General features: G+C 41.5%; 1 protein-coding gene across 1 annotated transcript in view; it reads left to right on the top strand.

Moving 5' to 3' along the window:
• Nucleotides 1-25606, top strand: part of LOC117509606 (lissencephaly-1 homolog A) — a 98607-nt gene that overhangs the window by 31161 nt on the left and 41840 nt on the right. Inside the window, exon 3 of the mRNA XM_034169348.1 lies at nt 3654-3963. Within this exon, the coding sequence (XP_034025239.1) occupies nt 3932-3963 (32 nt within the window). The 5' untranslated portion in view covers nt 3654-3931. The remainder of the gene's footprint in view (nt 1-3653; nt 3964-25606) is intronic.

Below are 25606 nucleotides of genomic sequence, written 5' to 3'. Positions count from 1 at the left end.
CATATAATATATTGTGTCCAGCCTTGTTGATTTCACAAATACATGTATGTATGTATGTATTTATTTATTTTACTGCATTTCAGTCTGCAGTGTTGAGTGGACAAGTGCCACTGTTGAGCCTTGCATCACGAGATGATGGCGCGTTGCAAGAATTCACAGGAAAACAATGACACCTCTGAAAATGACTCCATGCAGGTGCAATCTGATGAATTTTTATAAATTCAAGAAAACTTACTCAGGAAAAACAAAGGGAACACTCTAAATTTGAAAATCGGCATGATGGCACTGACACTGTAACATGACACACTGTGCATTATTCCACCTCTTAGGGAGAACTCGGCTTATGTACTAGATGCTCATATGAATGAGATTCATTTTGCATTTTAAGGTAAACATTAAGCAATCAACTGCAGCATATCACATTTCAAGAGTGTATCTGTACGACTTGTCTGTGATGTCCATTTATGTTGATGTTTCTCAAATCAGTCCACCACCAGGAAATCTCATCACTCAGTTTTTGTTCGTTCGAGTCATTGTGCTTACATGGTCAAACAGTGCTTTAAAAAAAAAAAAAAAAAAAAAAATATATGTATGTATGTATGTATGTATGTATGTATGTATGTATGTGTATATATATGTATGTATGTATGTGTATATATATATGTATGTATGTATGTGTATATATATATGTATGTATGTATGTGTATATATATATACGAGGTCTCTTGGATAATAAACCGACCCTTTTATTTTTTTTTTAACTATATGGATTTGAATGACATACGATTACACCAATCATGCTTGAACCCTCGTGCGCATGCGTGAGTTTTTTCACGCGTGTCGGTGACGCCATTTCCCTGTGGGCAGGCCTTGAGTGAGATGTGGTCCCGCCCTCTCGGCTGAATTCCTTTGTTTCACACGCTGCTCGAGACAGCGCGCGTTGCTTTATCAAAATTTTTTCTGGACCTGTGAGGAATATCCGAGTGGACACTATTCGAGAAATGAAGCTGGTTTTCTGTGAAAAGTTTAACGGCTGATGAGAGATTATGGGGTGTTTCTGTCGGTGTAAGGACTTCCCACGGAGCAGGACGTCCTGCAGCGCTTCCAGGCGCTGTCGTCGGCCTGTTTCGAGCTGAAAACATCCTAATTTAAGGTTTAATTCACCCAGGACATCGTGAGAGAACAGAGAAGATTCAGAAGAGGCCGGCATGAGGACTTTATGCGGACATTCCACTGTTTAAGGACATTTTTTAATGAAAGACGTACGCGCAAATTCGCCGAGTCGTTTCCGTGACGACTCGGCAAATCTGTGTGCGCCGCAACAGGAAAAACACCTCCGTGTTGAAAACCATTTGTAGAATTCATGCGGCTTTTAATGGCTTTCAACAAGTGAGTAACTGAGAAATTGTTTAACAGCTTGGGCATGTTCCAACTTGCCCGTTAAGATTTCCAACGGAGGTGTTTAATCTGCCGCGACCCCCCGCGGTCGGGTCCAGCCCGACATGCGACTCTGCCCGCACATTCTTTCATTACAAAATGACCGTTAACAATGGAATGTCCGAATAAACTCCTCATGCCGACTTCTTCTGAAAGTTCTCTGTTCTCTGACGACTAACTGCGTCAACAGAGCCTGAAATGTGGAAGTTTTCAACTTGAAACGGCGAGACGCTGCCGCCTCGAAGCGCAGATCGCCGTCAAGCGCCGTGGACCGTCCTTAAAGCAACACTACCAGACCAAAATCTCTCATCAGCCGTTAAAATTTTTACTGAAAACCAGCTGAATTTATTGAATGGTGTCCACTCAGTTGTGCCTTACAGTTTTGAAAAAATTTTTATCAAACAAAGCAACAGTCTCTGAGCCATTCCTAAACAATGAAAAAAGTCGACGAGCGGGTGGACGACTCCTCACTCAAAGACTGCCCACAGGCGAATGACGTAACCGACAGGCGTGAAAAAACTCTCGCATGCCCACGAGGATTCAAGCATGTCTGATGTAATCACACATGATTCAAATCCATATGGTTTTTGAAAAAAATAAGGTCGGATACTTTTCTAATAGACCTCGTATATGTATATATATATGTGTGTGTGTGTGTGTGTGTGTGTGTGTGTGTGTGTGTGTGTGTGTGTGTGTGTGTGTATACGAGGTCTGTCCGTAAAGTATAGGTCCTTTTTATTTTTTTCAAAAACTATATGGATTTCATTCATATGTTTTTACGTCAGACATGCTTGAACCCTCGTGCGCATGCGTGAGTTTTTCCATGCCTGTCGGTGACGTCATTCGCCTGTGAGCACTCCTTGTGGGAGGAGTCGTCGGAATTCCTTTGTCTGAGAAGTTGCTGAGAGACTGGCGCTTTGTTTGATCAAAATTTTTTCTAAACCTGTGAGACACATCGAAGTGGACATGGTTCGAAAAATTAAGATGGTTTTCAGTGAAAATTTTAACAGCTGATGAGAGATTTTGAGGTGATTCTGTCGCTTTAAGGACTTTTCACGGTGCAAGACGTTGTGCAGCGCTCTCAGGCAGCGTCATCAGCCTGTTTCAAGCTTAAAACCTCCACATTTCAGGCTCTATTGATCCAGGACGTCGTGAGAGAACAGAGACGTTTCAGAAGAAGTTGGTTTCAGCATTTTATCCGGATATTCCACTGTTAAAGGAGATTTTTTTTAATGAAAGACGTGTGGACGGATTGCAGCGTCGGCTCGCAGCCGCCGCGATGCGCCGCCACTGGAAAAACACCTCTGTTGGAAGCCCTAAGGACAAGTTGGAACATGTCCAGCTGTTAAACAATTTCTCAGATACTCACTCCACTGAAAGCCATCAAAAGCCGCCTGAATTTTATAAATGGTTATCAACACGGAGGTGTTTTTCCTGTGGCGGAGCGTCGCGGCGGCTGCGAGCCGACGCTGCAATCCGTCCACACGTCTTTCATTAAAAAAATCTCCTTTAACAGTGGAATATCCGGATAAAATGCTGAAACCAACTTCTTCTGAAACTTCTGTTCTCTCACAACATCCTGGATCAATAGAGCCTGAAATGTGGAGGTTTTCAGCTTGAAACAGGCTGACGATGGTGCCTGGGAGCGCTGCGCGACGTCCCGCTCCATGGGAAGTCCTTCAAGCGACAGTATCACTTCAAAATCTCTCATCAGCCGTTAAAATTTTCACAGAAAACCAGCTTAATTTTTTGAACCGTGTCCACTTCGATGTGCCTCACAAGTTTTGAAAACATTTTGATCAAACAAAGCGCCAGTCTCTCAGCAACTTCTTAGACAAAGGAATTCCGGCGAGGGGCTGGACGACTCCGCCCACAAGGAGTGCTCACAGGCGAATGACGTCACCTACAGGCGTGGAAAAACTCACGCATGCGCACGAGGGTTCAAGCATGTCTGACGTAAAAAAACATATGAATGAAATACATATAGTTTTTGAAAAAATAAAAAGGACCTTTACTTTATTGATAGACCTCGAATGTATGCATGCATGCGTATATGCATGTGTATGTATATGTATGCATGTGTAATTAATTTTCTAAAGCCATTATATCTTTGTGGTGCAAAGATTGATGCAGTAATCTTTTGACCTATACACTTTCCCCACCCAATTCATGTTATTGTCATGCATACCTAATGCTGATTTCCCTTTCCTCTGCAGATGCAGTGTAGACTCAGCTGGTGACTAGTCTGCAGGCTCTCCAAGTCTTTTGTCCCTGGAGCAAGCCAGTTGGGGAGCAAATTCCTGTGCTCCCTTCTCTCTCACTTTGTCTGGACAAACCCGAATGCCTGTTATTGGAGTACACAGCTAATTTTTGCCTGTGTTGTTTGGCTCAACACAGCTCATCTCCCAACTGAGGAGAGCGCAGCAGCAGCTGCACACGATTCATCTTTTACAGACCAAACCCCTCCTGGCCCTGTCCAAACAGCTCTGCCACCATGGTGCTGTCACAACGGCAACGAGACGAACTGTAAGTTTCCAACTCCTTTGAAAAAGTGTGGTTTATTTGGAGTTAAGACAATGTTTGTATACAGTGCACTTTGTGACACATTTGTCATTGTACCTTGCATGAATATGCTTTTTCTTTTTTCAAAAATAATTTTTCTGCAACGTACACCAAAATCGTCCAGACATCATATACTGATAACTGCATGGTTACATGAGCGTATTTTTGGGGCTACTGGACAGCTCCAGAGGAATTTAAGTGGATTTAAGTACCTTTCTGTTTGCAGTTTGAGTGCTCATTATTTGTTTAATTTACAATTTGTGTAGTTAAGATATGTTATGTCACCGTGAATAACAACTTATGTTATGCCCAATTTTTGTTTAAATATTTCAACTGCTGATGAGGCAGGAAAAAAAGGTAAATGTATGCTTTCACAATTGAAGGTTTTACCACATACAAGAAATTTTTAGATGTTTAGATGGTGTATGGACTTAATGTGAAGAGTTGCATTATTTAATTTTCTATTTAATCCAAGTATTTCTCAATTATCAGGAATGTTGCTGTACTGTGTTTTTACTAGGATTGCCCCAATTGAGTTATTTGCTCTTGTTCCCAGTCAGAGTCAATTAATGTTGAACATCTGTTGATACAGCATCCCGAGTCCACATTCATTTCAAGTGTCCTAGTATTGGCCTTGCAAATGTTTTCATTACATCCATAAACTATCTTGGGATGTTGAGGGCACAGTCAAGAAATACTTAAAATAAAAGGATCACCTCAGGAAAAAGTAGTGTTTGGCATTAACTCCTATAGGTACTGACTTAAACTGCCTTCCGATATTTTGAAAATTACTGTAACTCTTCTCATCTCAGATTGACATCTATCAAAATGAAGCAGGACAGTCACTGCCTCATTGAGACATTTCAATTGAGTTTATAGAAATTGACCCAAAGAGAGAGGGAGAGATTTTGTTTAGGGACCTACCAAAAAGTTGTCTGCAAAAAAAAAAAGTTTAGGCAAATCTGAGGTGGTTAAATATCATCCTCCAGTAGACATTGACCTGAATCTTTACCAAAAAAAAGGTAGTTAATCTTTGGTTTGGCTGCTATAATGAGTTACCATTGCTAAAATATCTTTATGGTATTTGCCAGATTAAAACATACATGTACTGCTAATCCACTTTATATGATTGATATTTTCTATGGCTGTAAGCAGTGTGTGCACTTCAATCAATTTATTTCAATCAATCAATTTTATTTATATAGCGCCAAATCACAACAAACAGTTGCCCCAAGGCGCTTTATATTGTAAGGCAAGGCCATACAATAATTACGTAAAAACCCCAATGGTCAAAACGACCCCCTGTGAGCAAGCACTTGGCGACAGTGGGAAGGAAAAACTCCCTTTTAACAGGAAGAAACCTCCAGCAGAACCAGGCTCAGGGAGGGGCAGTCTTCTGCTGGGACTGGTTGGGGCTGAGGGAGAGAACCAGGAAAAAGACATGCTGTGGAGGGGAGCAGAGATCAATCACTAATGATTAAATGCAGAGTGGTGCATACAGAGCAAAAAGAGAAAGAAACACTCAGTGCATCATGGGAACCCCCCAGCAGTCTAAGTCTATAGCAGCATAACTAAGGGATGGTTCAGGGTCACCTGATCCAGCCCTAACTATAAGCTTTAGCAAAAAGGAAAGTTTTAAGCCTAATCTTAAAAATAGAGAGGGTGTCTGTCTCCCTGATCTGAATTGGGAGCTGGTTCCACAGGAGAGGAGCCTGAAAGCTGAAGGCTCTGCCTCCCATTCTACTCTTACAAACCCTAGGAACTACAAGTAAGCCTGCAGTCTGAGAGCGAAGCGCTCTATTGGGGTGATATGGTACTATGAGGTCCCTAAGATAAGATGGGACCTGATTATTCAAAACCTTATAAGTAAGAAGAAGAATTTTAAATTCTATTCTAGAATTAACAGGAAGCCAATGAAGAGAGGCCAATATGGGTGAGATATGCTCTCTCCTTCTAGTCCCCGTTAGTACTCTAGCTGCAGCATTTTGAATTAACTGAAGGCTTTTCAGGGAACTTTTAGGACAACCTGATAATAATGAATTACAATAGTCCAGCCTAGAGGAAATAAATGCATGAATTAGTTTTTCAGCATCACTCTGAGACAAGACCTTTCTAATTTTAGAGATATTGCGTAAATGCAAAAAAGCAGTCCTACATATTTGTTTAATATGCGCTTTGAATGACATATCCTGATCAAAAATGACTCCAAGATTTCTCACAGTATTACTAGAGGTCAGGGTAATGCCATCCAGAGTAAGGATCTGGTTAGACACCATGTTTCTAAGATTTGTGGGGCCAAGTACAATAACTTCAGTTTTATGAGTTTAAAAGCAGGAAATTAGAGGTCATCCATGTCTTTGTCTGTAAGACAATCCTGCAGTTTAGCTAATTGGTGTGTGTCCTCTGGCTTCATGGATAGATAAAGCTGGGTATCATCTGCGTAACAATGAAAATTTAAGCAATGCCGTCTAATAATACTGCCTAAGGGAAGCATGTATAAAGTGAATAAAATTGGTCCTAGCACAGAACCTTGTGGAACTCCATAATTAACCTTAGTCTGTGAAGAAGATTCCCCATTTACATGAACAAATTGTAATCTATTAGATAAATATGATTCAAACCAGCGCAGTGCCTTTAATACCTATGGCACTTCCAGGCAATGGGACGTATTGATTATTAGAACCAGTTTAGAATTCGTTCTTCTCCCCCTCCAGGAAGAATCAATAATTCCCAAAGGTCTGCAGCTCAAATGTATTGATCCTCGACCTTATCCTGAAAATACTTACGATTATTTGCCTTGTGTGACGTTGTGACCATAGAAATCGTGACCACCATTTAATCCTCACATCACCAACTAAAGAACAAACATTTTTCTGTGTGCATGTACCAAAACTGCTTCAAACCACACATCATTAACTGGATGTTGTGTTCTCTTATTATTCGGGGTGTTGGTGTCATGAAGTCTTGTGCCAAAGTTGCTTAGACTTGTAGCATAGGTGTCTGCAGAAATATATGCGCATGCACTATATAGCATGTATTTTAAAAGTTGGGCAAAGTGAGACACTGATGATTGCTGAGCTGTAACGAAGTGAGACACAGTCATGTCCCATACAGCAGAATGACAAAAAGAGGAGCTGAGCTTCATCTATTCAGTAGTTCTTCTAAGTTGAGAAAGAAGTGTGGCTAAAAATACATCATTTTAAACAAAAATTTAAAATAAAGATATCTGTGAGTTGTACATATGTATTTTAAGCTTCATTCTCTTCAGATGAGATGCAAATAATAAGGACTTTAAAAAAATGTATAATGGATGTGGACTGCTGGTATGGTGACCTGTTGGAATGCTGTTGAGAAGAATATGCTACAACCCCCCTCTGCACTCTTTCTTCCCTGTTACATACGTCTGGCTAGCCTGGAGGTCTCATACCAGTATAGGAAACTGGTTTGGGAGCATCAGTTCACTTGGCCGGTGCACAGACATAAGCTCACAAGACAAAAGCTCACATCTTTACAAGAAAAAAAAACAAAAGCTCATATCACAAAATTTTAGTTATTTTGTTTATTATACACAACCATTTACATATCACATTAGACTTAACACATTATACATATCAGATATCGCATGAAATCGAACAAATTCATTCTAGTTGGCTGCAATGCCCCACTACACTGAGGAAGTCAGCCATAGACCGACTCTCAACTGCAAAGTCTTGGCAAAGGATCTGGAGGCTCTTCTTAAGCTCAAAATAGCATTGGCTCCAGGCTGTACTGGTCCTTCCTGAACGTGTGGGAAGGTTCCACTTACATACACTGGATCAAAGTAGTCGATTAAGTCCTCCATCCTGTCTGGTGTGGGCTCCCTCAGATAAGCCATGCCATCCTGCACCTTGTCTCCTGGAAGGTAGGCCAGCCTATCACGCATCCCACAGACGTTCTTGACATCGTCATCATAGCGGTCAAGTTCTGCCTTCCCCAGGGCCTGGATCTTCCTACATGAACTCTGGGATAGGTGATAAAGCACCCCTGTCTTGTCACTTGAGGTTCAAGCATCAATGACTCTGACTGGATAGCAGCTAACTCAAAGTCTGTGACAGCAACATGAGGGTCTGGGTAGATCTGCATGGTGTCCATCTTGTCAAGAACTGCTTGAAACAGCTCTTGAAAGATCTGTGTACTCTAACCAGAAAGGAACGCATATTCACAAGACCACAGACTCTCCAAGAGGGGCACATGTCACGTAGAGCTGCTCAAAGACACTTGGACTCATGCAGTAGTTGCCGCCCATGTACCAAGTGTCAGACTGTCCCCAGGTGACGTAACTACACCTCAGCTGGATACACTACAACCCGTTGATGCTGACCAAGGCCAGAGTCTTGGTTTAGGAATGGCCTTGGGTCTACTTCACCGGTGTTAGTCCACTCATCAAGGATGACCAGCTCTTGGAGAGTTTTGGGGTCCTTGGGTAGAAATCCATGGCAATGACACTCAGGTTCCCACTTGCAGGTCTGGATCTTGCTGATGTTTACACGGACTTCCTAACTAGCAGCAAGGAGGGCTTGTGTAAGGATCTGGTGGGGCCGACTTCTTGACTGCTTTGCAACTGCCTTTATGGTTGTGCATAGCTTAGTGATCTCAAATCCTGTCCTGTCTGCTGGATGGTTGTGGCTCACAAGAGTCCGAAGGTTCTCAAATTTGTCATCTGTTGTGAGTGCACCCCTACCAGCTGCAGTTTTTGGTATGGGCGAACCGGGCAGCATGACACACGAGGTGGCACAAGCACAAAAATAAAATGCAACTAGCTGAGAGGGTGCACAGAAGCAGTGAAAAGAGGAGGGGTGCATGGGGGAAGCAGAGTACAGACTGCAGCGACATGATGAGCCACGGTCACGTGACTCGTGGTTAGGGATAGGTATTGATAAGATTTTATCGATAATCAATGCCATTATTGATCAGATTCTTTATCGATTCCCTTATCAATACCTCTTGTGAATTTTCTGTGTACTAAAAGTAGGCTTTACAGGTTTTCTATGACAACATTTTATTGAGTCTTAAACTAAATAAAAAATAAATTGGTCACTGGATCCTAGATCTCTGGACATAAATAAAAATTAATAAAATTTGTACATGGTTACTGGATCCTTGATGTACATGGTGGATCCTAGATCTCTGGACAATAATAGAAATGAACAAAATCTGTAGTTTTTGTCAAAAGCATTTCCTTTCAGACATTGAGACAAATGTAACTCCATAGCCTCTGAGTTGAGCTCCTGCAGTCGGCTGCGCTGCACATCAACATCATTGTAAATTCATTAAGAACAGAGGATGTCTCCTTTTTAAGAGGGGAAAAAATGTTTTGGCTGGTTGTAGTTTGTCTGTATTACAACATTTGGAAAGAGGTGTCATTTGATTTAAAATGGCAATTTGCTTTGAAGTTATTAATTCTGACCGAAATCTGTGCAGCAGAGAGCCACGCAGCATTTGGAGTTGTGCACTTAGTCACACAAAACGGAGGACTCTTCTCGTTTCTTGCCCGCAACAAGACAAGTCAGAGTGAGTGACTTTAATCCGCACAAAGGTGGCTCAGAATTGACATCTTTAAATGAACTGAAGGACCAATAAGGGAGTCGTAAAGAAAAAAGGCTATTGATGTTGGTGGATTCAATCATTTCTTAACTATTAAAAGGAACCAGTATTCGATAACCACCCCTACCGTGGTGCTGTGTTGGGGCCAAATTCGCGTTCACTGTTAAGTTATCTGCTTGTATATCAAGTTTATTTATTCATTTGCTGAAAATGCCCGGCGGTTGTGCATTGTGACCCTGTTGTTATAATAAAAAAATGTCTCTTTATGCATATTTTGGAGGTGGGGGAAGCTCAGAGTGGGTCTTGCCTGGGGAATAATTCAGTGTAGAACCGTCGCTGACCCTTACACCCAGCTGTTCGGTTTATTGAACTGCCAATGGATCCAGTTGTTGTACCTTCTTGTTCAGATACATGTAGCCATCCAGACAAAACTTGGCAGCTCCTTTGTTGGTTCTGATTATCTCCATGCTTAGTGGTTGAGTGATTATCAGACTGACATTTTTATATATTGACATCATTGTAGCTCATCATTTTTAAGAACGGATCATCCTAATAGGAATGCATGTAGTCTCTATTTTACAACCACACCTTTCATTCATGAATATTAACACCTGTTCAAGAACAATGCAACAAATGCCCCTCCAAGCATCCCCCACAACTGCTTTGGCTATGAATTGATGGGAACATCTTTTTAATAGTAGCCAAGACAAAGGGCAGACATGTACACAGAATTTCTTTGTTAGTGATAAAGGGGAAAATACTGACCATTGAAGATAGTTAGAAATCATAAGTAAATAAAAATGATTAGATGTGGCAATATATCATTACACATTATTTTGTAATACAGTAATGTCTGTAATCCAATATAAGGCTAAGGGCTAGAAGGTATAAATCAAGTATAGTTTAATGTTATATTAGGAAAATGTTAATTCCCATCCAATTACTTATGTTCCGCAAATCTGATTGGTTAGTCGTGTGAGATTTCAGACCATAAAATATTGAGTTGGCGGTGGGAAAATATTCGAGCCTTTCACATTTGATGTATTACTCTGCGCCCTGACTATGTTGCTACACAGATGTCAATAATGGCGCTGAGAGTTGGAGAAACTAGTGCAGTGACAACAATGCCGAAATGCGTGGATTTAAAATACCATACGAAAGTATTGATGTGGATTCTGATACAGAATTACTCAATACAGCTGACAAGATGAAGAAATCTGGGTCTGCTCACAGAATTTTTAGTTTGGCATGAAGATACTGTTGCTGTGGTAAGCTTTGATGAGACGACCACTCCCTTTCACAACGATTCAGAAAGTTTTATTTTTTTACAGAAAAATAAACCGTGCAAACGATGGAATTGGATTAGAATGGGAATAACCCTGTTGTGTCTTATTTGCGGACATTAATGCTGGATTACGGTCGCAAATATCAGTTTTAAAACAATTTGCAACTCAAGACATTCATCCAAAAAAAAGGGTTGTTTTGACTCACATTCACCGAATGTTGTAATATTGCAACAATTACAAAACAAGCTCTATATAAAACGTAGAGCACATTTTGCACAAAAACTACATATGTACATGTATTAGACACTAATAAAAAATTAATAAACATTTAAAGCATTTTACTTATTTCAATCAGATAAATCCAATGCAGTAAATTGAAGAAAATCTGGAGGTTGTGACTTGTTGACCTGTGGACAGGCCTTATGTACAAATGTATGACCCAATAGCATTGTGAGACTGAACAATAGGACCCAATGAGTATGTTAATGTGGTTGAACCAAAAACATTTATAGTTTTTTTTTTTTTTTTTTTTTTTTTTTTTTTTTTGTGGGGGCGGGGGGGGCATAACAGATTTGTTGCATTTCTGCAACAGTGGGTCCTACAGGGTTAAATGTGTACATTGAGGAAAAACTAGTTGTGAACTGAGGCGTGGAAGGTGAAAACAACTCTAGAAGATTAACTCATCAAATGTGTAAATTGAGGAGAAAAACTGTTAACACAATATTTAAGTTTGTGATCCTTTGTATAATTTCTATTTTTTTTTTTTTTTAAATATGTGAGCTTTTGTCTTGTGAGTTTGTCATGAGCTTTTGTCATGGCCACTTGGCCACAATTTTTCATTCATGAATTTTTTGCAGAGGATTCATATCCTGATAGGCAAGATCTGATTCAGTTTTCAAGGTCATAAATTAAAGGTCAAAGTCAGGAAAATCCTTATCCTTTAACATTGAACAAATTTTAAAAAAGATCATATTTCTTAAAAAATCTTAAAAAGATCATATTTTAGTGTGTTATGTAGGATGGCATCCTTTATCAACGAACAAAGTCTGATCTAGATTACAGATTTTGTGGCCGCTGTAATCAGAATCAGTTTTATTGCTGTGCAGGGATGATGAACCTGTACTTTGTGGAAGTGGGGGGTGGGGGGAGGCAGGGTAAATGGTGGTCTCTGGCATTATTTATAAGGCTAGCTGTGGATGGAAAGAAGCTGTTTTTGTGTCTTGAGGTTTTAGTTCTGATGGACCTCAGCTGTCTGCCAGAGGTGAGGGTAACAAAAAGTTTGTGTCCTGGGTGAGAGGGATCGGCCACTATCTTACTGGGTTCTTTCTGAAGTTACCAACAATCTCCACTGTCGTTAGGGCATTGAGCTCCAGATTGTTCTGTGTACACCACGTGGTCAATCTCACGTCTGTACGCAGACTCGTCCCCATCAGAGATGAGTCCGATGAGGGTTGTATCATCTGCGAACTTCAGGAGCTTCACAGACTGGTGACTGGAGGTGCAGCTGTTGGTGTACAGGGAGAAAAGTAGAGAAGAAAGAACGCAGCCTTGGGGGGAATCCTGTACTGATGGACTGTGTGTTGGAGATGTGCCCTCCCATCTTCACACGCTACCTCCTCTTAGTCATAAAGTCAGTGATCCTCCTGCAGGTGGAGTCAAGCATGCCAGTTTGAGAGAGCTTGTCCTGCAGCATGGCCGGCTCATTAAAACCCCATTTAATGTATTTTTTTAATATGCTTAATGTATTTAATCCCATTTAATATTTTTTCATGTATTTTTTACATTATATCTTAATCAAATGTGCCCCAGTTACTTTCATATTTGAATGTGAGGTGCAGACTGGCACTTACTATCACCTGACAATTTGATCCGGATTGTGGATTTTGTGGACATTTGAATTTAATATTGAAAGCCCACTTGGTGTAAGTTTTGCATTATATCTCAATCAGAAGTGTGTCAGTCACTCTCATTTTTCTGTTATGGATTTACCTACACCATCAATATTGGATGGTGGTTCCAGTTTTGTGTCTGTCTTCCAGTTATCAGTCAGAAACCAAGTGGCAAAAAAGCAATGACAAATTGTGCATAGCAGAGAGACCAATGTTCTGTGAGCATTATCTGAAAAAGAATTCAGAAACCAAAAAAGTTGACAAAAAAAACAAGCAAAAAAGAACTTTCAACTCACAAAAAACTGCAATTCAAGTGCATGAACTAAATACATATTCCTGACATTTAATCACGTCTAATTTATATTATGAAAACCCCCTTCTAACAGGACTTTGACCTTAAATTTTTTCCAACGTAAAAATTTGTGGAATTGGAAGCTCATGTTGACAGAGGTTTGCGCGCTGAGCATGGTGCTTTAGTTCTTTTTTCTTTTTCTTTTTTTTAATTGAAAAGGCACAAAAATTGTGGAAATGAGCCACCAGTGTAGGAAATTTATCTTCTTAAGCCACCTGGGCTCTTGCACGAATTTGATCCCTGCACTGGCACACAATCGTGCGTGCTAATGAGTAAACTCATCGTAAACTGTGCGCGACTGCATGCCAGTGTGCAAAGAATTTTGAAATGTTCAAAATTTCTGGCACACATTAATGCTGCGTTTGCACATAGGCAAGACGTGTTACGAATGTCATATTTGCGTCATTCTTGGCACATTCCTGACATTCTTAACATGACTTAACGCATCTGAATAGGGTTCTTAATAGTGCGTGATATTTGTGATTTTTGTGGAGCATGTTTTTGGCTGTAAAAAAAAAATCTTCCACGAATGTCACGCACCACCGTCATTTCGTCTCATGTCATGGAGGTCGCAACTGAGCGTGTTGATCCATCTTGATTAGTGGTGATCCTTGATAGAGCGTGACGGCGTGCTTCTCTGACGTGCGCACAATTAAACCATGCTGCACTGCATTGAGTTTCATTGCTGCAGTATGCTGAAGAAGGACAGTGATGCCAAGTCAGCTAAAAGTTTTGTTCCAGTGCTCCTCAGCGCACTCCTGCAGGTGTTCCACCTGCTGCTGCTGCATGTGCCTGTTTGGGAAAATGAGTAAGACGAGAGCCACGTGGAGCCACACATCTGGCTCTCTCCGTCTCCTCCTCTGTGCCATGGAGTGGCACAGAGCCCAACTAAGCATGCAGTCAAAGTTCTGCTTTGGATTTTGAGGTGCAAACTGGAGCGATCTAAATTGTTCAGCAACTGAAGGTTGGATAAATGTGTGTGTGTGTGTGTGTGTGTGTGTGTGTGTGGAGGCAGTTTGCCTCATTCACAATGTGACAGAACTTAACGATGCGCTGTTACATGTGCTAGCACGCAACAATGCAGAACATCATTCTTGACTGTGCATAATGGTTCCTGATAATTCTCCAGCAACACGTGCCATGAATCGTAACCCGTGGTAACAGATTGCAGCAGTTCCTGAGGACACCTGACGCCTCTGCCCGAATCATCACATTCATGATCAGCGGCCAAGAACGTATACTTTGTGGCATTCGTGACTTGCCGTCAGTACGTGTAAACACGGCTTCATTTTGTAACACTTGTTTGAACTAGTTATGAACATTGCACAACCTATTCAAAAACACTGCATGTCACTGTGTCATTGTGCGCAGTGCATCCGAACCTGAAATGAGATTATGACGAGATGTTACATCTATAATAAACATAACTTTACACATACATTAACTCATTAGAAGGAATGAAAATGCAACTGTTTTACCAATTTCACCAAGATTCCAAATGTGTTCTCTTCCACACAATGAACACGAGACAACCTGCAGCTGTAGATAATTTTTCTGAAATCCTGGGAGCGATGATAGAATTGTTTCAATCAGCCACGTTCTGAGAGCAAATGTGTCATCAGCTACAAAATGATTGTTTTATATAGCATGACATCAAGCGGGAGAAAGCATGATGCACTGGCACAACTAATTGCATGGCAGTTTGAGGATCAAATTCGTACGAGTGTCAAGGTGCCTTTTAGTTTGGCGACAGGTTTTATTAGTCCTATGGGGAGAAACCACTCACTCATCTTCAACCGCTTACTCCAATTAAGGGCCATGGGGGCTGGAGTCTATCTCCACAGTCATAGGGCGTGAGGCGGGCTACACCCTCAACAGGACGCCAGTCTGTCACAGGGCAGGGAGAAACCAGAAAAACAGAAATGTTATTTGACTGTCACATGCTGTGATTATGCAGCATCTTCATAACTCTTAACTTAGGAGCATATTCAATGAAAAGCGCATTTGTTTTTTATTTGTTTTGTTTTTGTTTTTTGAGGGTTAGGGGATTTAGCCATTTTAGTTTCAAGTAAAAATAGACACAGGCCAATGATGTCTGCTCCCCTGAATGGTCTGGAGGGCTCCCGTGTGCAAATGGGACTTTGCTTTTAAACTTTTTGTTTGCTTTACACCAAAATTCCTCCCAGCCTTCTTGACATTTATAGCTACAAACAGGTTTGTGTGTGTGTGTGTGTGTGTGTGTATATATATATATATATTTCCCTCCATTGTTCCATGGCTGAATATGACAACATAACAGATAAAATGCAAAGCTTTTTGCCAGTTAAAAGATTCTGAGTAAAGATTGCTGTCGAAAGGGCACTTTGCTAAAAGAAGGCTTTGAACCGAGAGCTGCATTTGGGTTCTCGGTAGTAAGTCGGGCTCATATTCTGTGGGGATTGGCCTCTGCTATGGCAGCGCCTTGTCACCAATCTTGTTTGTGATATTCATGGAAAGGATATTGAGGTGTAGTCGGGGAAGAGGGGCAGTTGGGTGGGCTCAGGGTCTCATCACTGCTTTTTGCAGATGATCTGGTCCTGTTGGCTTCATCGGCTTGTGAGCTATTCACTGGGTCAGTTCACAGCAGTGTGTGAATCAGCTGGGATGAGGATCAGCACCTCTAAATATGAGGCCATGGTTCTCAGCAGGAAACCGATGGATTGCCTACTCCAGGTAGGGAATGAGGTCTTGCCCTAAGTTCAAGTACCTCGGGGTCTTGTTCATGACTGAGGGGACATTGGAGCATGAGATTTGCTGGAGAATCAGCACAGCAGGGACAGTATTGCATTCACTTCACTGTTGTGACGAAAAAGATGCTGAGCCAAAAGGCGAAGCTCTTGAGCTACTGTTCAATCTTAGTTTCTACTCTCACCTATGGTCATGAGGTTTAGGTCATGAACGAAACAACTAGATTGCGGGTACAATTGGCCAGAATGAGTTTCCTCATTAGGGTGGTTGGTGTCTCCCTTAAAGATAGGGTGAGAAGTTCGGCCATTCGTGGGGAGCTCTGAGTAGAGCCACTGCTGCTTCGCATTGAAAGGAGCCAGCTGAGGTGGTTTGGGCATCTGGTGAAGATGCTCCCTAGTCACCTCCCAAGGGAGGTGTTCCTGGCACGTCCAACTGGGAGGAGACCCCGGGGAAGACCTAGGTCTTAGTGGAGATATTCTATCTCCACAGTGGCCTAAGGACACGTCGGTATCCCCTAGTCAGAGGTGGTCAATGTGGCCCAGGAAAGTAAAGTTTGGGGTCCCCTACTGGAGCGGTTACTCCCGTGACCCAATCCCAGATAAGCGGTTAAAGATGTACATGGTACTATGGTACTTTATATAATGGTATAATGCTGTGAGAGTGCCTGGCACCTGAAGAGGGTGGTCCCTCTATGCAGACTCCCAGACCAGGCATAGGTGTAAAAGAAGTTGTTTGCTTTTATTCCAGGCTCAGGTACGGTACACAAGTTATCAGTCAGAGGAGCAAAGGTACAAACAGGACTAGGCAAAAACACAGTCATAATCAAGGTTGGGTAGGATTACTTTGAAATGTAATCAGATTACAAGTAATCCAAATGTATGTACATACATACATGTAATCCACGTGTATTCTTTCAAAGTAATCCTACCCAACCTTGGTCATAATCAAGCAGGGTTCAAACTGGCAGAGGAGTGGTGGCTGGGAGGTGTTTAAATAGATCGGTGTTAACAACAAGGTGCAGGTGAATGATCTAGAAAGGTTGTGCATGGAGCAAGATGGTGAGGAAGGACTACACAAAGTGGGGTGATGAAAGAGACGGACACGTGAGCAGATGCAAAGAACATAAGTGAATGGAAACACTAAGCAGGAAATGTCACAGTGAGAGATGGAGACACAAGAGCTAGTTCAGGGGCATGGAGTGAGGAAAAACAGAGTAAAAGATAAATCAGAAACTAAGGACAGAATGCAAAGCTACTATGAACAAGAGAACTGATGAGAGAACAATAAAGAAATAAACAAGACAAAACTAAACTGGAACTGACTTATGACTGAAGTATACAATAAGTGATAACCAGATGGCTAAACAAACAAACAAACAAAGACTAAATAATTAACAAAACCCAATACTACAGCATAACTGATAATATCACAAATAAGATGAACAAAATAAACCAGTGATCAACTAATGATAAACAATGAAAGCACAACCTAGCAGAACAAAACTAGAATGGAACTGAACTATAGCTGGAGTAATGAAAAGTAATAAAAATACAAAGTGGCAAAGAAAACAGCACAGAGAATGAATGTGGCAGAAATAAAAACTAAAATAAATCAAGGCTGGAGCAGACGGTGGGTAAAAAAAAAAAAAAAAAAAGGCAAAATAAAACCATAACCCTGATCAGGGCCAAACCCTGGCAAACTGCTGAGTGGATCATTGTCATTTGATTGGTGCTTTGTATGTCATGGTGTGACATGGATTATTCGTCCCATTTGTGTTGCATTGCATTTAGTTTACAAATTTGGTTCCATTTACCGTGCAGATTAGTTCCACACGTTTTGTACCATTGCACGCTGCGGACCCCGCCTACTCACACATTAGTGGAGGGGCGCAGCATTTAGCTAAACATGGCAGTTTGTTTTGTTGAACGAGCTAATTGACAGTACTAATTCTTCTAACACACAGAAAAAAAAAATCAGTTTTAGCCGTTTTTCAAACAAATAATGAATGTTTTGAACATTCTTTCAGTGGAACAAATATTCAATTTGGTGAAAGGTGGAATGTTCCATTCAACTTGGCTTTGCCTTGTAAATATTTGTTCCATTGATCTCATAAACATTCATGATTTGGATACTATGGTTAATCTGTTTGGACTCAGTAGTTAGGCTTCTGTTGTTGTGATTGGGGAAGCAGTGCAGTAGTTGACTGTTGTATCACCCGTGTGTGTGTTTGTAATATATGTAAATATTTTTGTTTTTTGTTTTTTTATTTAATTGTGGCAATTTCAAGAATTGTATTGCTTCAAATCAGGACCATATTGCTTTTTGGCCATTCAGTTGTGTAAACACACATACCCACTATTCTCTCCCATTTTTAAGATATGTGCATCAATTTGTAATTGTTTACAGTAATAATTTAGAAATTAAGTAGGAATCTCATCTATTTACAGCCAGTTATTATGAAGCAGCAGTTTACAGGAAGTGAGGTCAGTGGATGACACACTCCTACTCAGAAAGATGAGCTCATCCATCTCGACCCTCCCATACCATATACGTCATTGGCTGCACATTATCGATTGATAGTCCAAGGGGCCGCAGTTCATATTTGATTTGTGTATGTTTTGACGGTAGTCTGATGTCTACAATAAGAAGCTGTTTGATCACGTTAGACGAGATGAGTACAGTAGAAATTTTTCAGGCACGTTATTGTTCATTCTCCCTTCTGTAATTAGTTTTCTGTCCACTCACTGGCCTTGCTTTGTTTTCTCTGCCTCACCATCATATCTTGATGCAGTAGGGCAGTGTTTTTCAACCTTTTTTGAGTCGCGGCACCCTTTTTATATTTACAAAATCCTGCGGCACACCACCAACTAAAATAATATTATAATGCTATTACCTCTGGTTTTGCGCAAAACCCAATTATCGCAATAGAAAATCGATACAGAAAACATCGCATTTCGAAAATCCTCAAGCATTTTGCGCTCTGATCTCAAGTAGGGCTGTCACGATTAGAAATTTCTGGAGACGATTAATTGTCAGACAAATAATTGCGATTGACGAATATATTGTCTATTTTTTTTTTCTTTTTTCCCCTTCTTTATATTCTACTATTGTAGTATAATTACACAACTCTGGAAGAACGTTTGGCTTCTGTGAGTGGAGAAACTGGGAATGGTGCAACATTTTTATTTTTATCTTCATTTTACATACAGTCCCAACTTTTTCTGATTTGTGGTTGTTTCTGTTGCATTTCTGAAATTGTTTCTCCTCATCAGTCACGTTTTGTGCTTAAACACTACATTAAGCTCAAGACTGAACAAATAAATACCTTTGGAAAATAACAGCTGTTAAAGTTCAGAGTTCTCACCTGCTTTTTGTGGTCTGTGCGTCTGAACATTTTTTTTTGTGTATCTCAGTTCATTCATATATTCTCATTTTTTAAATATGTTTTTAAAGATATTTGACCGTTTATTTCATCTCATGATCTCATAAATTCAGCATACGACGTGCACATGGTGTGAACAGGACGGTAACGGCAGAATCACACCTTTAGAGAAAGTTCAGAGAGAAGTAAAAGCTTCATGTTTTCGTTTTAACATGTTCACTCCATTTAAAATCCTCTCTCTGCTCCGCGCTCGCTGCGCACTGAACGTGTCGCGCCTGCATTCAGGAATCTCCCTCACCCACCCCCTCCCTCGCAGTCTGCAGCCTGTTAACTCTGCGCGCGTGCACACACAGGCACAGACACACACCGACAGCTCCGCATTTTAGACGGCTTTTGAAGGAGACGGCACTGTTTTAATCGGCCGTCAGCCTCCTTGTTATTGTCCCGCCTTAAGACGAGAGCGAGGCTGCAGCACAATGACGTCAGATTCTGAGTCGTTTTATGCTTTGTGGATAAAATAAATAATTCACGGTAATCGCGAATATGAAAAATAATCGCGAATATGAAAAATACCCACGGCACCCCTGACGATCGATCACGGCACCCTAGGGTGTCGCAGCACCCCGGTTGAGAATCACTGCAGTAGGGTGCTAGTAACCATGGAAACCAGTTACTTTCCTGTTGACATTAATGCCTATCTATTTTTTACCTTTTTTCCCCTTTGCCATTTTTGTTACTCTCCCTTTCAGTCTTTTGTGGGTTTACATAAAGTACTATACTGTAGTTTTTTAATTATTTTTTCCTTCACATTGAAGGCAAAGTGGATATTGGACGGAGGCTATATTGGTACTTGAAGCAGTTTAGCTCAATGCATTGAAAGTCATTCAGGTAAAGTTTAGATAAATGACAAACCCAAGAATTTGTTTTTGGGTCAAGGTGAAAATATTCTGTTCCTGTACTTCTGGAAATGGTCTACAACCCTGGTTGAATTATTTGTCCACATTTTAGGATTACTCAGAATTGTGAATTGATTAACTGGTGTTTTCATGCCAAAAGAGAGAGTTTAATTTATCTTAAGGAGGGCAGTTGATGATAATGTTTCCATAATATGCAATGGTGTTTTTTTTTTTTGTTTTTTTTTGTTGTTTTTTTGTTAGTCATGGTTGAGTGCTTAGTTCACATAGCTGCTGCTGGGTGTGTTGCTGCTACTACATTGTCTGAGCTGTAAAAGGCTGTTATCAGGAGGCTTGGTAAAACCACACCAGCAAATGGAGTACAGAGACACCCACACCACATCAAAGTGTCTTGTCTGCTTCAGCTTCCCCAACCTGTTTATACTTTCTCCCAGCACGCTCATGCGTTCCAGGTTTTCTAGACTTGTGGTAAGCAAGCTGTCACAGGAGTAGATAACCTCCTGCTACCCTTGAGCTGTAATAAGGTGTGTTCCTGTTGTCTGGGGATTAGGACAGCAGAGGGAGAAAGGGCTTCAATGCTCAACAGAGGCCAAGAGGTTGCAGGGGGCACAGGCTGGGCTGACAGATTGTACCCCATCCTATTGGCGCCTCAAAGCCTGCTTGACAGCTTGTCTGACTCCAAGCATTATTGTTGAGATTTGCTGTAGTGATGCAAGCACAGGAGAACTGGAATCAAGTGTTAGTATTGGAGCAGGGTTCAATATTAACGGTTTTCTGATCATCCAAGATAAGCAGAAATGCTTCTCGGACAACAGGGGTGCTCGTTTATGTTATCCAGATTGGACCTTGCAGGTTTTTTATTTTTTATATATATATATATATAAAGTGGTTAAATGACTATTTTCGCCGTATCTTTAAAATAGGGCTGCCACGATTAGTCAACTAGCCATGATTATGTCGACTATCAAAATTGTCACTGACTAATTTAACAGTATCATGGCTAGCCAGCAACGAAGCTCAAAATTATTCGAACATTTTAACCAAATTAAAGAGAAAAATGTGAAATGCAAAATCTGCAAGGCAGAACTTTCCTTCCTCTGCAGTTCAACAGTGATGCAAGAGCATCCGAGAAGGAAGCACTTTGTCGCTGATGTTGACAAAGAGGGACATTTGTCTCGGTAACCTAATGTGTTAGTTAGCTACTTCAGGGCTTTGAAAACTCAGTGGTTCCACAGAATTCTGGGGATTTCATCATGGGGCTTGGGGCAGGTGGGGGGTGTTTGTGTTGTACTCTGTAATTGTAATAGTCACTAACTTTTTAAAATGCCTATCACAAGTCATTCTTTTTTCCGACATTGTGCAAGTTTTATAAGTCTGCAGACACTGATCTGTATAACAGATACAAATCAGTGTCTGCGGATCCACTGAGAAAAATGCCTCAGTCAAAGCGTGGCTGTTATGACAGTTGTCGTAAACCGGGACTGGTTGGTTGCTACAGCGACACTGTGTGCTTCCTGCTACATTTATTTAAGCTAAATGTAGCATGTGTACATCGCTTACCTTTAGAACAATCAAGTTTTTAAAAGAGGAATTTTCCGGTATGTTTGTGTCACGGAGCAGTGTCAGACTGTGTGAAAAAGATAAAAGAAACTGGAAAAATGAATAGTATGAAAGATTGTTTGGGTAGTTTCTATGGAGATAAACAGTGACATCAGAGCACATGTATATAGCGCCAAATCACAACAAACAGTTGCCCCAAGGCGCTTTATATTGTAAGGCAATGGTATGGTGGAAATTACATTTACAAGGCCAATAGTGCCCGTAGTTAAAGAATCACCCTTAAGTGACTTTTTTTGTTATAAGGTATGTTGTTGATATTTTACTATGATTTTCAAAATGTTCTACAAGCTTCAACTGTGGTTTTTGAAATGCTTTAACAGTCTTTTCAGTCTTCATGAATTTCATGTACATCCCCAATTCCAATGAAGTTGGGACATTGTGTGAAATGTAAATAAAAACAGAATACAATGATTTGCAAATCCTCTTCAACCTATATTCAATTGAATACACCACAAAGACAAGATATTTAATGTTTAAACTGATAAACTTATGAATACGAGGTCTGTGAGAAAAGTATCCGACCTTTTTATTTTTTTCAAAAACTATATGGATTTGAATCGTGCACTTGCATCAGACAAGCTTGAACCTTTGTGCGCATGCGTGAGTTTTTTCACGCCTGTCAGCTGCGTCATTCGCCTGTGGGCAGGCTTTGAGTGAGCACTGGTCCACCCCCCCTCATCGGATTTTTATTGTCAGTGAAATGGCTGAGAGGCTGCCGCTTTGCTCCATGAATTTTTTTTCAGAAACTGTTATGCCGCGTTCACACCGGGCGCGATCAGACGCTACAAATTCGCGTGGGTCGCCAGGCGACGGACGCGCCTCCTTCGCCCGGGGTGTCGCTTTGCTTGGGTGGACTTTTGCTGCGAAAATTCGCCCCAGTGCGTCATCAAATAGGAGGAGCTTCCATTCCGCTCGCCGGCTCTGGTTGTCAGTCAAGCTAACATGACGGACCTTGATCACACGGCGCGAGTTGTTGTGAAAAGCTCCCAATACAGAGAGTATCATTATTTGCTGCAGGAGCTGTGTCTGGGTGACGGCCGCTTTCAGCGGTCCTTCCACCTCTGCGGGACCCAGTTTGAGGATCAACTGTCCCGTTCGCGCGCGCACATGTAAACAAAAAAAACCTCCGCTACTTGCTGCAGCTGGCTCTTCCCCCAAAAAACTGTCATAATTGTGTTTAGAAACCAGTCACATCTGTGTAGTTAATTAATAAAATATTCTCTACAGACGATTCGCTTGCGCGCGCAGGAAAAAAAAGAAAAGGAAAAAGCTCCACTCCCCGCTGCTGCAAGTAGGGCTACTGCACGCTCCAAAAACTGTCATAATTGTGTTTAGAAACCAGTCACCATTTGCTTTATACAGGTGTGTAGTTAATAAGTAAAATAATCTCCAGGATGATTCGCGCGCACGTAAAATAAAAATAAAAAAACTCCGCTCCCCGCTACTGTGGTGCTGCTGTTCGCTCCAACAACTCTGTCATGATTGTGAAATAAAGGACAAAAGAGACATAAGTCCTGCTCACAGGCTGCTACCAGATACAGGACATGTTCACATCTTCAGTCAAACTCCAGACATCTCCACGTCACTACATATTCAGTCCCTGATTGGTTATCGCGGTGCGACGAGACGAAAAAGTTCAGATTTTTGAACTTGGGGAGGAGGGCAGCGCGACGTGAGGCGACGCAATATCGTGCCACAAACGCGCAAAACTCTCAAAATCGCTTCACTCGCGTCGCTTCACTTGCCTCCATCGCGTCGCGCTGCACGGTTTGGCACCAAAACGCGTCCTTACATAGGGATTACATGGCAACCTGTGGCTGTAGTCGCTCACATCGCGCCCGGTGTGAACGCAGCTTTAGAGACAGCCAGTTGGAAACCATTCGAAAGATTCAGATGGATTTCGGTGAAGATTCTGTCGGTATCACACGGATTAAGGACCATTAAAACTGGATTAAAAACAGCGGCGGAGGACGCACCGCGCCCCGAGTGGCCATCGACAGGCTGGAACGAGCAAATCACTTCCAAATTTAAGGCTCTGTTGATGCAGGACGTCGTGTGACTAGCAGAGAAGTTTCAGAAGAGGTCGGGATCAGCACTTTATCGGCACATTCCACTGTTAAAGGAGATTTTGTAATGAAAGACGTGCGGACGGATTCGCTCGTCGGGACGCAGCCGCTCACAGCCGCTGGACAAACAACACCTCCATGTTGGAAGTCTCACAGGACAAGTTGGAACATGCCCAGCTGTTAAACAATTTCTCGGATACTCACTCGACTGAAAAGCCATCAAAAGCCGTCTGAATCTTCTGAACGGTTTCCAACACGGAGGTGTTTTTTTTTTTGCGCGCAATGAGCGGCTCTGTGCTGACGCGCGAAATCCTCCGCATGTCTTTCATTACAAAATCTCCTGTAACAGTGGAATGTGCCACAAAAGTGCTATGTCCAGCTCTTTTGCCATTTCACGGGACATCGTAGCCACACGATGTCCCGTATCAACACAGCGTTCAGTTTAGAAATGATAGATAGCTAGATAGATAGATACTTTATTGATCCCAGAGGGAAATTCAAGGCATCCAGCAGCTTACACATTAGACAAGACACACACATTGCACCAGACACACAAAATAGGGTTAAGTAAATAAAAAAAAATGGACTAATCAATAAAAGCTACTAACTAAAAATAAAATAAATTTGTGTGCAAGTGCAGCATCCAGTCTCAGAGAATATGACGGAGGAGTAAATGTAGTAGTGCAGTAGTGAGGAGGTAGCACAGATGTAAACAGGTCGTTGATCTGGTCGTTCCAGCCTGTCGATGGCCGCTCAGTGCGCCGCGTGCCCTCCGCCGCTGTGGGCCATCTTTAAAAAGGTTTTAACACTCCTTAATCCGTGTGACGCCGACAATCTTCACTGAAATCCATCTGAATCTTTCGAATGGTTTCCATCTGGCTGTCTCTAACAGTTTCTGAAAAAAAATTCATGGAGCAAAGCGGCAGCCTCTCAGCCATTTCACTGACAATAAAAATCCGATGAGGGGGGTGGACCAGTGCTCACTCAAAGCCTGCCCACAGGCGAATGACGCAACCGACAGGCGTGAAAAAACTCACGCATGCGCACGAAGGTTCAAGCTTGTCTGATGCAAGCGCACATGATTCAAATCCATATAATTTTTGAAAAAATAAAAAGGTCGGATAGTTTTCTCACAGACCTCGTAAATAAATAAAAACATCACGTCAAAAGAGTCCAGCTTTTGTTGTCTCTTCCTGCTAACAACCTCCAGGCAGCACAGTGGATTGGTTTTGTGTGTGGGTGCGCGAGCATGAGCATGCGTGGGCGCGCATGTACTCGTGCGCTGGCGCGCGCCTTTTTATGATGTGCGCAAGTATGCGTGCATGAGCCCGTATGCGCATGCACGAGTATGCCCGCGTGCGCACGAGTATGCTCACACGTGCAAGCATACTCGTGCACACTTGTGTGTGCGTGATCACATGTGCGCGTGCGCACGAGGCCATGCGCATGCACGTGAGTGCAATGGTACGAAACGTATGGAACCAAATTTACACTCTAAATGGAACCAAGCCGCACTCTGAATGCAATGCAACACAAATGGGATGAATTAATCCATGTCATGTGACATACAAAGCACCAATCAAATCACAAGGATCCACTCAGCCGTTTATATATATATATATATATATATATATATATATATATATATATATATATATATATATATATATATATATATATATATATATATATATATATATATATATATATATATATATATATATATATATAGCATTGTTGCCATATTGCCATATCCATTCCACCTTACTGCCACTACCTGCAGGACAT

The sequence above is a fragment of the Thalassophryne amazonica genome, chromosome 4 (genome assembly GCF_902500255.1).
Source record: "Thalassophryne amazonica chromosome 4, fThaAma1.1, whole genome shotgun sequence".
Taxonomy (NCBI): Eukaryota; Metazoa; Chordata; class Actinopteri; order Batrachoidiformes; family Batrachoididae; genus Thalassophryne; species Thalassophryne amazonica.
The sequence above is the reverse complement of the archived record's forward strand: the minus strand, read 5'-3'. Positions and strand labels throughout refer to the sequence as shown.